General features: G+C 37.3%; 1 protein-coding gene and 1 pseudogene across 1 annotated transcript in view; one reads left to right on the top strand and one right to left on the bottom strand.

The window, feature by feature from the left end:
• Positions 1-13,754, bottom strand: part of LOC126483942 (V-type proton ATPase 116 kDa subunit a 1-like) — a 195,985-nt gene that overhangs the window by 94,919 nt on the left and 87,312 nt on the right. Inside the window, exon 8 of the mRNA XM_050107230.1 lies at positions 8,337-8,476. Coding sequence (XP_049963187.1) covers positions 8,337-8,476 — 140 coding nt within the window. The remainder of the gene's footprint in view (positions 1-8,336; positions 8,477-13,754) is intronic.
• LOC126485328 (5S ribosomal RNA) lies at positions 5,782-5,899 on the top strand (annotated as a pseudogene).

Here is a 13,754-nt window from a genome sequence, read left to right as displayed (position 1 = left end):
CTCTTCATATAGTTCTGCACTTCCATGATGCCCACATTTTTCCATTCTTCATGTAGCTCTGTGGGGTCCACCTCTATCATATAGGAACAGGTAAGCACTAAAGTTAAGGGTGTTATGCAACTCAGCCTCGACTAGGTAGTCACCTAAGGCCTTGCATCCCAGGAGCTTGGATATTTGGTTTGAATTAGCAGTTCCACTTTTTTGAGGCCCAGCAATACCTTCAAATTCCTTGTGAATATACAAAGAGGAGGCCTTCTCAAAAGTTCCCCCAGTTTGATTGATTACAAAGAAAGTGTTATGGCTCACTAATACCCTCTTAGTATAATTCTGAGACTTCTTTTTGGGAGAACTGACCAACCAAGCTATCTTTAATGAGTGGGTGTAAGTACTGCCTGATGGTACACCCAGCCTGTCACGAGTAGTAGTCTGATGGGACCATTCCATAGGGATCCCTTAAGGCACTAGGGAAACAAACATCAATACAGGCAGAGCCCTGCATGCTTGGGCAAGCCTTATGCAACTGGGAGGTGGCAGGTGCCCTAGAGGTTGCCCGCTAGAGATTGTTTTACCTCAACAGCCATTCACCTCATCAGCAAGTAGCACACCTTGAGGTTGAGGGTTTTTTATAGGGATGCGTACCTTCCTCACAGTCCAGGCAGTGAAGCCAAAACCCCCGTTCTCCAAAATACACAACATTCCACTGCTGCACCGCACAGTGGTCGCTGAAGCCTGCCCAAAGCTTATGGTGACAGAGGGCTGGCAGCACTTACTAGTCCCCAGCTCATGAAACCTGGAGGCGACAAGCCCACACTCAGGAAATGAATGCTGAGCCTCCGAGGGGCACAGTGAACAACTTGAACTTAAGGTTAGCCTATAGTAGATTGCATGGTCTGTTAGGGAGAATGACTTACAAATGAAGGGAACATTGTTTTCTCAATAAAGTACCTAGTATTATCCTTTCTTACTTCTTTCTAATAGTGAATTCTTCACATTTACACTGAAACTTCTATAAATTAAACTTGACTTTCTTACATTCACTCTTCTAAAAAAAAAAAAGTTTAATGAAGTTGTCACATGGATCCCTGCAGAATTTCTGAGTCTCTTGCAGCAGTTCAGGGCCTAGCACTTTCATCGCCATGTGCATCATATTTGATGAACATCAGTTTTTCCGTTTTTGCCATGTGCGTCACATTTGATCATACAAGGTTTCGTGAGTATTTGCCTGTGGTGCATACATGATCACACCTGCATTGAAAGCAAATGGGCATCACATTATTCTGGCCAATAGTACAAGTATTGTGATGTTGGTTTTGTAGTGGCAGCAATAGATGACAGGCAATTGTTACCTGTTTACGATGCAGCATCAGTACATGTTCCTTGTTGGCACTGACATTTTGTTTACATATGTGGCATTGTGTTGTGCTTGTTTCCAGTAAGATTTTGTGGATGTTAGGTGAAAAATGGATTCTCAAGAGGAGAGAATCTGAAAATGGTTGGAGGAATCAAGTTTATCTGATGAATCACTGTTCGGAATTGCTCATTCCTTGAGCAAGAGTAGTAGTGAAGGTGAAGTAATTCCTTTGAAGAAACAAAAGGTAGACATGCAAGTTTCAAATATCACATCTACAAATGGTGCAAACAAAGTTTCATCTTCCACCTGCTCTAGAAGTTTCAGCAAGTGAGGTCAACTGGCTGTTGCATGCATCTTCAATTTCAGCTGATAGTGCCGTCTGAAGATGGCCTACGGATAAGCCAAAACCGGTCATTTTAATAAAGTTCCATTGCAATGTAGACTGTTTTTTCACTGATTTTATATAGATTACAAGACTGCTGCTTCCTGAAAATGTTACCAAACATTTTAAATACTGAGAAGTCTACTAAATGTGAGTATAAGAGAGTAGTTAATCTACCAAAAAATTATCATTTTATGAAACTGCTCAAAGATATGAACAGAAGAGACATTCACAGTGCTTATGATATGAATGAAAAATACAACACATTCATTAACAAAGTCATTACCTTGTTTGAAAAATGTTCCTTCTAAAAGTAATTCAGATTAAAGAGAACTCTGCTACAAAATCATTGATTAGTCAAGGAATAAAGGTATCTTGTAGGACAAAAAGGAACTGTATCTGTCAGCCAGGGACAGCTTCAATGTTAATTGTTCAGCTTATTACAAGGAGTACTGCAGAATATTATGTAATCATGCAGCTAAGAAAATTCACTATGAGAAGAATGAAGCAACATCATCCAACAAAATAAAAACAGTATGGGACATAGTAAGAGATAAGTCTGGTACAACTAAAACGGAATAGGAGCAGATAGTTCTACAAACAGATGATTCATTGGTTACAGATGGATGTAGTGTGGTAAATCTCTTTAATAAGTACTTTATATGAGGGTTGCACCAAAAGTAATGTTCCCATATTTTTTACAAATAGAAAACATTGTTTATTGTTATTAATTTATATATTGTTGAAAAGTTTACACTTTTGTCTATTTTTCAACATAGTCTCCATTTTTTCTGACACACTCTTGAAGACGGTGCTGCAGCTTTTGTATTCCTAAGTCTAAAAAGTCTCCCGCCAACCTGTTGAGCAAGCGTTTGACCTCTGCTCAGACTTCATCATCGCTCTTGAAGTGTTTGCCACCTAAGTGTTCCTTTAGCTTGGGGAAGAGGTGATAATCGCTAGGGACTAAGTCCGGACTGTATGGGTGGGTGGGGCATAACAGTCCACCCAAATTTCTTCAGAAGCTCCTGCGTTTGACGAGTGATGTGGGGTCAAGCATTGTCATGAAGAAGCACTACTCACCCCTTCAGTCATTCTCTCCGCCTATTCTGGATTGCTCGCCGGAGTTTGGTCAATGCTTCACAGTATCTGTCTGAGTTTGTCATCCCAGGTTGCATAAAATCAATGAGGAGTACCACCTTCCGATCTCAAAACACAGTCACCATGACCCTTCCTGCCGACTGTGTTTGTTTGAATTTCTTTGGTAGAGGTGAACCGAGATGTGAGAAACCGGATTACTGCTTGAACCTCACACTTGGCGGGAGCGCAGCAGTGATTAACACTTCCATCTCTGACAGCTGTGAAGCCAACACTGAGTGACGTAGCGAATTGTGGATGGGATGGATTGAGAGTGTGGGAACCACTGTGCACGGCACTGTTGTCATCCTCTCATCATCATCAATGCTCAAGTCACCCTATGTGGCATCACACGCAATAAGACTTGCAACACAGTGACTGAACTTCCCCAGATGGGGCCTCCCTGCTAGCCATGTCATACTATCATTTCATTTTATTTTTTCATTGGATAATAAACTAAAAGCTACAAATATCTCCTGTGATTTTTCAAAGGAAGTTGGCTCCGTGAACCACAACATCATTTTAAGTAAATTATAATATCATGGTGTCACAGGCAATACTGCAAAATGGTTCATGTCACATCTCACAAGCAGGTAAAAAATGATGTAAGTAGAGAGACTAACAAATTAAGTTATCAGTCATCATCAGAATGGGAATCAATTCTGTGTGGTACTCCGCAAGGGCCCATGATGGAGTAGTGAGGCTGGGTGATTTGGGGGAGGGGACCAAACAGCAAGGTCATCGATCTCTTTGGATTTGATATGGATGAGGAAGGAAACTGTCATGCCCTTCAAAGGTACCATCCTGGCATTTGCCTGAAGCGATTTGGGGAAATCATGGAAAACCTAAATCAGGATGGCCGGACATGGGTTTGTACTGTCATCCTCCTGAATACAAGCTCAGTGCGCTAATTATTGCACCATCTCACTTGATCATTGCTTTGTCTTGTGTACATTAATGGTGTCTAGTAAACATCACTGTCAGAGCAGAGTTTGTTTTGTTTTCAGATGATACAAGTATTGAAATAAATAGCAAATCAAGCATAATTTTAGAAATGCAGGGTCATGAGATTTTCATGAACATTAATAAATGCTTTTTAGTCAACTTAAATAAAATCGAAAAAGGGAAATTCCAAATTGGAATATCAACAATGTAAGGAAAAGATAGGTTGCTACTTATGATAGAAATGACACGTTAAGTTGCAAACAGGCACAAGTAAAAGACACTAACAGTTTAGCTTTCAGCCACACCCCTAATCAGAAAAAGATGAGAAACACACACACACACACACACACATACACACACACACACACACACACACACACACACATATGCACACACACATTCATTCACACAAGCAACCTCACCTCATGCACAAATGACCATGTGTGTTTCACTTTCTTTTTCTGAATAAGGCTGTGGCCAAAAGCTAATGTGTAAGTGTCTTTTATTTGTGCCTGTCTGTGACTTAACATGTCATCTTTATGGTGAGTAGCAATATATCTTTTCCTTACATTACAGTCAACTTACTGTCATTAAACTTTAAAAAGACTCAATGACTGTATTTCTGAACACAAAGGTTTTTCACTGAGCATATACATAAAGTATGAAAAAATGCAGATAGAAGACGCTGACAGGGTTAAATTTCTGGGATTACAACTTGATGATAAATTTACCTGAGGCATACCACAGAACCATCAAAACATTTAAGTAAATCCTGATTTGAAGTGAAAATGTTATCAGACACAGGTGACATAAAAATAAAAAAGGTGGCATACTTTGCTTACTTTCTTTCAATAGGTATCATATTTTGGGGTAAATCTTAAAGTCAAACAAATGTTTTCATTGTTGAAAAGCACATAATGCACATTATTTGCAGTGTGATTCCACAGATATCCTGTAGAAGCTAGTTCAAGTTACTGTGTATACAGACTACTGTTCCTCAGTATAAATATTTTGTAATGAAATCTGTAGTAAATTATATATATCTGTATCCAACAAAAAGTTCAGGTCACAAAATCAGTACTAGGAAAAAGAAAAATCTACTTAAAGACTCAATGACTCTTGCTGTAGTTCATTAATAGGTTCACTGTTCAGGAACACACATTTTGAATAACTTGCCAACAGCCATAAAAAGATAAGCTACAAATATAGTTGAGTTTAATGGGAGTCTGAAAGACTTATACATGGCCAGTTCCTCCAATGGTAAATTTTCAAACAGAACCAGTTGAAGCACTGTATGTGTTATTAACAAGATTGTTACTACCAGGCGTGGCTCTTGGTCTCCATACTATGGAAGGCTGCAACATTTATCAATCAGAACTTGCCTAGATATGATGCTATGCTACAGGTCAATCTGTCACCACAACCAAGTTTTCTACTAAATAACATCAACTGCCAACTCCAAGGTAAAATCTATAGGCAGCTTATTTATCCCCAAACATCACATTTCCTGACAGTTTACCACAACAAATCGTATTAAAAGACATGTTTTAGAGAGATCTTTAATGTGGTGTATGTTAGCTTCATTGCATGCTTAAAGTTTTTCATGTTCATTTCTGAACCTCAAACATTTACTGTTTTGTGTACTCAAACCGCAGTGTTTGTGAGTTCGCATGATGATGCAGTGATGTTTCAATGACATCATGGATCTTGTGCTGTGATTGGCTGACAAAAGCAACTGCCATGGAAATGTACAGATTGTGTTTGTCATATTTACACTTGTGTATTACAAAAATATGTCTTTTAGTTGATATAGCACACACAACCACTCAACTGCATTGTGCAATGCCCTTTTAAAACTGTATGTATACCATTGCCCCTGAATTTACATTGTTTTTGTTCTTGATTCATATTTACATCAGCTCTGGGCGCACCAAGTTCCTTCAGTTTCATCCTAACTGCATGTTACAAAGCCAACAGCCTTGCCGCAGTGGTAACACCAGTTCCCGTCAGATCACCGAAGTTAAGCTCTGTCGGGCTGGGCTAGCACTTGGATGGGTGACCATCCGGTCTGCCATGTGCTGTTGGCAAGCGGAGTGCACTCAGCCCTTCTGATGCAAACTGAGGAGCTACTTGATTGAGAAGTAGCAGCTCTGGTCTCTTAAACTGACATATAACCAGTACAGCAGTGTGCTGACCGCATGCCCTTCCATATCCACATCCAGTGATGCCTGTGGGCGGAGGATGACATGGGGGCCGTTCGGTACTGTTGGGCCTTCCAAGGCCTGTTTGAACAGAGTGTTAGTTTTAAGGCATGTTCCAAAATTTTACCTGATAAATTGCACACTGAATTCACACTGTGTTGTTTTCGAACTCATGGTATGCTGCTGTTATTCGCAAGAAAATAAAACTCACTAAACTCATGCATAAGACAATTGCAAAAAGGCACTTGCTGATAATGCAAATTAGCCTTAGTCAGCAAGTAAGGAAACTAAAGTAGCATGACACATTTTGTACAAGTGGTATATTTCACACACTTTTTCTCTAATGATTCATGAAACTCTCACAAGGGGGTGTGTTACCATATTCTAGTGCACTCTGGTGAGACATTTGCAAACTTATTCCAGTGATGGATAGAATAGCTGAAGGCAGAAACAAAAAAACTGTCTAAAATACTATCAAAACAATAACACTAAATGTCGATTAAAGACGCATCAAAGCATAACAGAGATATACAGAGACCAGGATTCAATAGTGAAGTTTCACCAGCTCTGTTCATTCTCCTTTTGTGTATGCAGTGGAACATGAAAATTGCATGCAAGTTGGTAGGACACCCTTAAGCTGAAACACCGGAGCCTTCATGATGCCCATAAGAACTGTAGTCTATGGAAACCATGCCCCCAAACCTCTGCTAAATAGAGATAAGCAGGATTTCAAGGCACAACCTTAATACTAGCTACTACCTGTTTGAAAACATAATTTAACATCACATAGCAGCAGTTCCAAAAATGTTGACCAGCATTATTTACATCCAAGTGGGAAATATGCGAAATTTGTTCCAATAGTTTAACTTCTGTATAATGTCACAGAGAAATTTATTTTGATATATATTTTTGGGAAGTTCCACCTAGTTACTACTCTCACATCCACAAAGATCTCCTCAGAATGTAATCTAATCTAATCCCTGAAGAATAATGCTATTCAGTTAGTTAGCAATGAGTTATAATATCACATTTGATCAACTATAGCCCCTTCAAGGGTTATTGAATATTTCATAACAATGAGTCAGGTTCATAATTCACTATTTCCCCTTTTTTCAAATGTCTTTAAATAATTTAATTTTTATTGTGCAAGTTAATGACGCACAAAGAAAAATGTTGGCTCAGATAAAAATAATGTTAATTTTTCAAACAAATCTCAATGAAATCAAACTTGCTGACGAATTTTTCACAGATAATGAACCATTGTTTCTTCACATTCTGCTATAATCAATAGTCATAACAGAACAGAAAGAGCAGTGTATTAATGTGTTTCTAGATAGTGGTATAAGGTGAGACTTGGAGTAAATACAAACAGAAAAAGCTGAAATGGTGTTCTGATGATTTGTTTCACATTAGTAATGAGGTGCTCGTGTATGGGATGGATAACAGTTATTGTGAGTGAGGAATTCACTTGAATAACAGTACTCATAATATTTACTGTAAAACACATCTGCCTAGAGAAACTTTCTTTTGAGCAGCACACAGAAGTTGCTCCTAACAAGTGAAAGCAGCATGCAGTATTGTCAAACAGTAAAACACGCAATCAGGGCATCTGTTTCTAAATTACTAACCTGTATCAATTTCTCACATATGTTCTGAATTTTATGAATCAATCTGCTAAACGACTATTTTGGAAAGGATAATACTCTCTTGAAGACTAAGTTGGATTTCCAGCAAATTAACAGTTTTTCTTCTACTGGACTTGAAGTAAGTAGCCCAGTGCTTACTGTATTTGAGAATAAAACAATGGAAAAACCATGATGGAATGTAACAATTTTATGAAAAGGAAAGGTGATACTCAGCATACTGGAGCTAGTGCACCCTTGTTCTTAGTTCTCAGTTTACTACATTTTGTATTGCAATCACTAACTTATATATAAAAGATAACTCATTGCTATGTTATTTGAAGATAAGACTGCACTGCTTAATACATACCATAACTCAAAATCACATCACCCACATCAAAAATCTGATTTTGCAGTAATTAACACTTGCGGCCAAAGGTGACTATATTTCAGTCCTCAGATTCACATTCATCAGTAGTACCCTGATATGGGGGCGATCTTTTCATACCAATGTCTTTTAACAACATAACAAAAGTTATTCAAAACATTATGCAAAGACAATCAAAAAGAATTTTGCTGTCCCCTCTGATTATGAGTATTTCAATTAGCTACAGGCATAATTTAATTCTGGAAGTGTCTCTCAACAGTCATCAGTATACTGACAATGCAATAAAAGTATGATTTTTGTGACTGGAACATACCTCATTTGTAATTTTCTTTTTCAAGTGCTGCTTTTCAGTGAGAATCATATACAATCCAAAAGCAAACAGAATGAGTCCATGTCCAGAATCTCCAAACATTATTGCAAACAAGAATGGGAATGTAATAATTGTAAACAATCCTGCAAAGAATATTTTCACAGTTACATTTCTTACATTTTTAATTGTAAAACACCTATTAAATGTTTATCTCTTAAAGGAACTGCAATATCAAATTTGAATGTGAATAGAAATAAAGGCATCATACATGAATGGACAGGAAAAGTACAGAATGGCAAACATTAATTCAATATTAAATATCTGATTTTATTTGTAACTAAAATCAGGACACATTTTACTGGTAACACAATAATGAAGAAAATCTCGTAAAGTATTTATTGTAAACAAGAAAATCAAAATAACAGTTTCATATATTTAGTTGCATAGTGTAATGGGTCACCCTCCTCTAACATTATTTCTTCTTTTATAGAAATTAGCGATGCCATGTGTACTGTCAATTCTTGTATAGGTTAAAATTATCTCAGTTGTTTAACTGAATGAACTTCATATGGTTTTGTATGTGATGTGTTATGTTTCAGGATAAAATATGTAAAAAGAAATTAATTTGTTACACTCTGTATGTACAGTTAAAATTACTCTTCTTTTAAAAATAATTGAAATTGTGAAACTTCTGGTATATTTAAAATTTGTGTTATTAATTGTACAATCTAATGCTAATTATTAAATTTATTTCTGGACTCAATTATAAAATAATGATATAAATTAGTAAAGATTCTTCTTTTGATGTGAAAGTTTGTAAACTCATTTGCTTTGTAGACTCTTTGGAATATTGTGAGTACTGCAGAATGTAAGTAATAGTGGATGTGCCTCTGGTGGAAAGGCATGTATATTTCTAATTTTGGCGACAACAATGTGAATTCATGTTCTGAAGTGGAATTGTAGTCAGTGTGATATAGAAAATGGGATAAAATAAAAAGAAATTCTCAGCAACAAGCAGATCTTCATGAGTTATTCAGTTCAATAACAACCCGCCACATATCAAAATTACAGCCTCAAGAATGAACCCTAGATGCAAGACTTGGAGCCAATAACAATGAGATAATGAAGATAAATAAAAATTTTTCTTTTGTATATCTTACACCTCTCAAAGTTTCTGAAAATAGTGAGGAGATTGAGGGAAAATTAATGGTGATGCGTGGGAGGGTAAGATTACAAGTGTGGGAGTCAGCTGTGATCTGTTGACTGATAACAAAGTATTGTCTGTTGCAGAAGAAGAAAGAACAATTATGTGAGCATTTGCAATTTTTATGTAAATTAACTTCAATTACCTGATGAAAGAAGACCAGTGGACTGCCCAACAAAGTTGTATCAACAGTGACGAGATAATATCAACATTGACAGACCGGATGAATTGAAAGAGGACTTTATAACTACATGAAGGACATCAGAAAAGGTAGGTACAAATCATTTGTGAAATTGATTTTCTTTTTTGGTGGACTCGTACGATTGCTAGGAAAATGAATAGAGATGAGGGTAGTGATGTAGATGTGAAAGCTGCAGGACCCAGCCTAGAAACATTTGAACCAAATGAAAGTGTGGACAGCAAAGAAACAGTGAAAACCAATATTATGCAGTTGATTTTGGCCAAATTGGGTGCAGTTAATGATCAGTTAATATAAATAAAAACAGATAACAATAGCAAATTTAGTGCAATTAGCTATCAGTTAACAGAAATAAAAACAGATAACAACAGCAAATTTAGAGCAGTCAATGATCAGTTAATGTAAATACAATCTGAAAATAATGATAAAATGGACATTGTACAATACCAAATAGACCAACTAAATAATCTGGTTTTGGAACTAAAAAATGTGTTGTCAGATGGATTAAAAAGTGTGAATGAAAAAGTTGATGTATTAGAAAATAAATTTACTGTTTTGGAAAATGAGTTCATGGACTAATCTGCACAACAAGCAAAAAATGTTGATGACATCAGAGTTGAACAGAAAGCTGTAGTAGAAAGAATGGAACAGAACTTCAGTAGTTTAGGTCAAAAATATTAAATGTTGAAAACAGCATGCTAACTAATGTAAATGTTCTAAATCAAAAAATTTCAGTAGTTCAGGAAAATTGCATTCACAACAATCTGTACTCAAACAATGGTATTGTGTGGTCCAACATTCCAATCAAAAGTTTTCCATCAGACAATTTACATCCAGTGGATTTGCTAAACCACTGTAGAGATAGTTCTGTGTTGGGCAAGCTTGATGACTAAAAGATTAAATTTGTTAAAAGATGTCTTGAAGGTGAAGCTCTGCCTTTGGTAAATCTACATTTAGGTCAGTGGGAGACATACCAAAGTATCAAAAAAAGTTTTTTAAATAAATTTTGATCAGAAGCTGAGCAAGGGAGAATTAAAAGTGAATTTTGAATGGTCCCAATTACAGGAATAGGAACAGTATACTGTAAGAGTTTTGTAAGAACCAGCTTAAGAAATTAGCACACCTTGACAGGCCATTTGACAAAATGACTTTGATTGAAGTACTCAAAATGAGAATACCAGAGACGTTGCAGTGGGATTTAGTACACAGACCTGACAATTGCCTTGAACAACTGTTACAATATGTTGACAGGTTGGATAGGGCAGTAGAAAGAATCATGTACCATAACAGTCGAAATGATAGAGATCACAGAGGTAACAACCACAGAAACAGAGATAATGGTAATTTCTATCATGGTCAAAACTGTAATACAGACAGAAACTTTGAACATCAGCAGAATAGGAGTTATGGTGATAACCATGAGCAATTTAATAAGAGAGACAATCATAGAGGTGACTATTCAGGAAAAGGCAGTCTGCCTCGAAGAAGATACACAGTTTTGGGGCAAGGAAACACAACAAGTGCATGAGCTCCAATTTACACTCACAATTAGACAATAATAACAGCATTAATAATGTGGCACAGGTATCTGAAGCTAGACAGAAGGAACATCAGATTTCTCATTTATGTTTTGATCAAGAGTTTTGGAATACTATGTTACTTATAGCAATGTAAATGCTAATCACAAACCAGAATGTGAGAGTAATGAGAATTTTGATTTAATATGTACTAATGATTTCTTCCCTTGGTCAGAAAACAATGTTACTGATATATGTAAAACAGATTATGACTATATTGGATCCAAATTAGGAGGCATTTTTTTATGTAAATGTGAATGAGAGCTGTGAAATGACTGACGTTGGTAAGTCTGAGACTAGTAGCTTATTGCAATGAATGTAGGTGAGGTTGTTGTTGTTGTTGTGGTCTTCAGTCCTGAGACTGGTTTGATGCAGCTCTCCATGCTACTCTATCCTGTGCAAGCATTTTCATCTCCCAGTACCTACTGCAACCTACATCCTTCTGAATCTGCTTAGTGTATTCATCTCTTGGTCTCCCTCTACGATTTTTACCCTCCACGCTGCCCTCCAATACTAAATTGGTGATCCCTTGATGCCTCAGAACATGTCCTACCAACCGATCCCTTCTTCTGGTCAAGTTGTGCCACAAACTTCTCTTCTCCCCAATCCTATTCAATACTTCCTCATTAGTTATGTGATCTACCCATCTAATCTTCAGCATTCTTCTGTAGCACCACTTTTCGAAAGCTTCTATTCTCTTCTTGTCCAAACTATTTATCGCCCATGTTTCACTTCCATACATGGCTACACTCCATACGAATACTTTCAGAAATGACTTCCTGACACTTAAATCTATACTCGATGTTAACAAATTTCTCTTCTTCAGAAACGCTTTCCTTGCCATTGCCAGCCTACATTTTATATCCTCTCTACTTCGACCATCATCAGTTATTTTGCTCCCCAAATAGCAAAACTCCTTTACTACTTTAAGTGCCTCATTTCCTAATCTAATTCCCTCAGCATCACCCGACTTAATTAGACTACATTCCATTATCCTCGTTTTGCTTTTGTTGATGTTCATCTTATATCCTCCTTTCAAGACACTGTCCATTCCATTCAACTGCTCTTCCAAGTCCTTTGCTGTCTCTGACAGAATTACAATGTCATCGGCGAACCTCAAAGTTTTTATTTCTTCTCCATGAATTTTAATACCTACTCCGAAATTTTCTTTTGTTTCCTTTACTGCTTGCTCAATATACAGATTGAACAACATCGGGGAGAGGCTACAACCCTGTCTTACTCCCTTCCCAACCACTGCTTCCCTTTCATGTCCCTCGACTCTTATAACTGCCTTCTGGTTTCTGTACAAATTGTAAATAGCCTTTCGCTCCCTGTATTTTACCCCTGCCACCTTTAGAATTTTAAAGAGAGTATTCCAGTCAACATTGTCAAAAGCTTTCTCTAAGTCTACAAATGCTAGAAACGTAGGTTTGCCTTTCCTTAATCTTTCTTCTAAGATAAGTCGTAAGGTCAGTATTGCCTCACGTGTTCCAGTGTTTCTACGGAATCCAAACTGATCTTCCCCGAGGTTGGCTTCTACTAGTTTTTCCATTCGTCTGTAAAGAATTCATGTTAGTATTTTGCAGCTGTGACTTATTAAGCTGATAGTTCGGTAATTTTCACATCTGTCAACACCTGCTTTCTTTGGGATTGGAATTATTATATTCTTCTTGAAGTCTGAGGGTATTTCGCCTGTTTCATACATCTTGCTCACCAGATGGTAGAGTTTTGTCAGGACTGGCTCTCCCACGGCCGTCAGTAGTTCCAATGGAATATTGTCTACTCCGGGGGCCTTGTTTCGACTCAGGTCTTTCAGTGCTCTGTCAAACTCTTCACGCAGTATCATATCTCCCATTTCATCTTCATCTACATCCTCTTCCATTTCCATAATATTGTCCTCAAGTACATCGCCCTTGTATAGACCCTCTATATACTCCTTCCACCTTTCTGCTTTCCCTTCTTTGCTTAGAACTGGGTTTCCATCTGAGCTCTTGATATTCATACAAGTCGTTCTCTTATCTCCAAAGGTCTCTTTAATTTTCCTGTAGGCCGTATCTATCTTACCCCTAGTGAGATAGGCCTCTACATCCTTACATTTGTCCTCTAGCCATCCCTGCTTAGCCATTTTGCACTTCCTGTCGATCTCATTTTTGAGACGTTTGTATTCCTTTTTGCCTGTTTCACTTACTGCATTTTTATATTTTCTCCTTTCATCAATTAAATTCAATATTTCTTCTGTTACCCAAGGATTTCTACTAGCCCTCGTCTTTTTACCTACTTCATCCCTCAAAGCTACCCATTCTTCTTCTACTGTATTTATTTCCCCCATTCCTGTCAATTGCTCCCTTATGCTCTCCCTGAATCTCTGTACAACCTCTGGTTCTTTTAGTTTATCCAGGTCCCATCTCCTTAAATTCCCACCTTTTTGCAGTTTCTTCAGT

Source organism: Schistocerca serialis, chromosome 6, assembly GCF_023864345.2.
Source record: "Schistocerca serialis cubense isolate TAMUIC-IGC-003099 chromosome 6, iqSchSeri2.2, whole genome shotgun sequence".
Taxonomy (NCBI): domain Eukaryota; kingdom Metazoa; phylum Arthropoda; class Insecta; order Orthoptera; family Acrididae; genus Schistocerca; species Schistocerca serialis.
The sequence above is the reverse complement of the archived record's forward strand: the minus strand, read 5'-3'. Positions and strand labels throughout refer to the sequence as shown.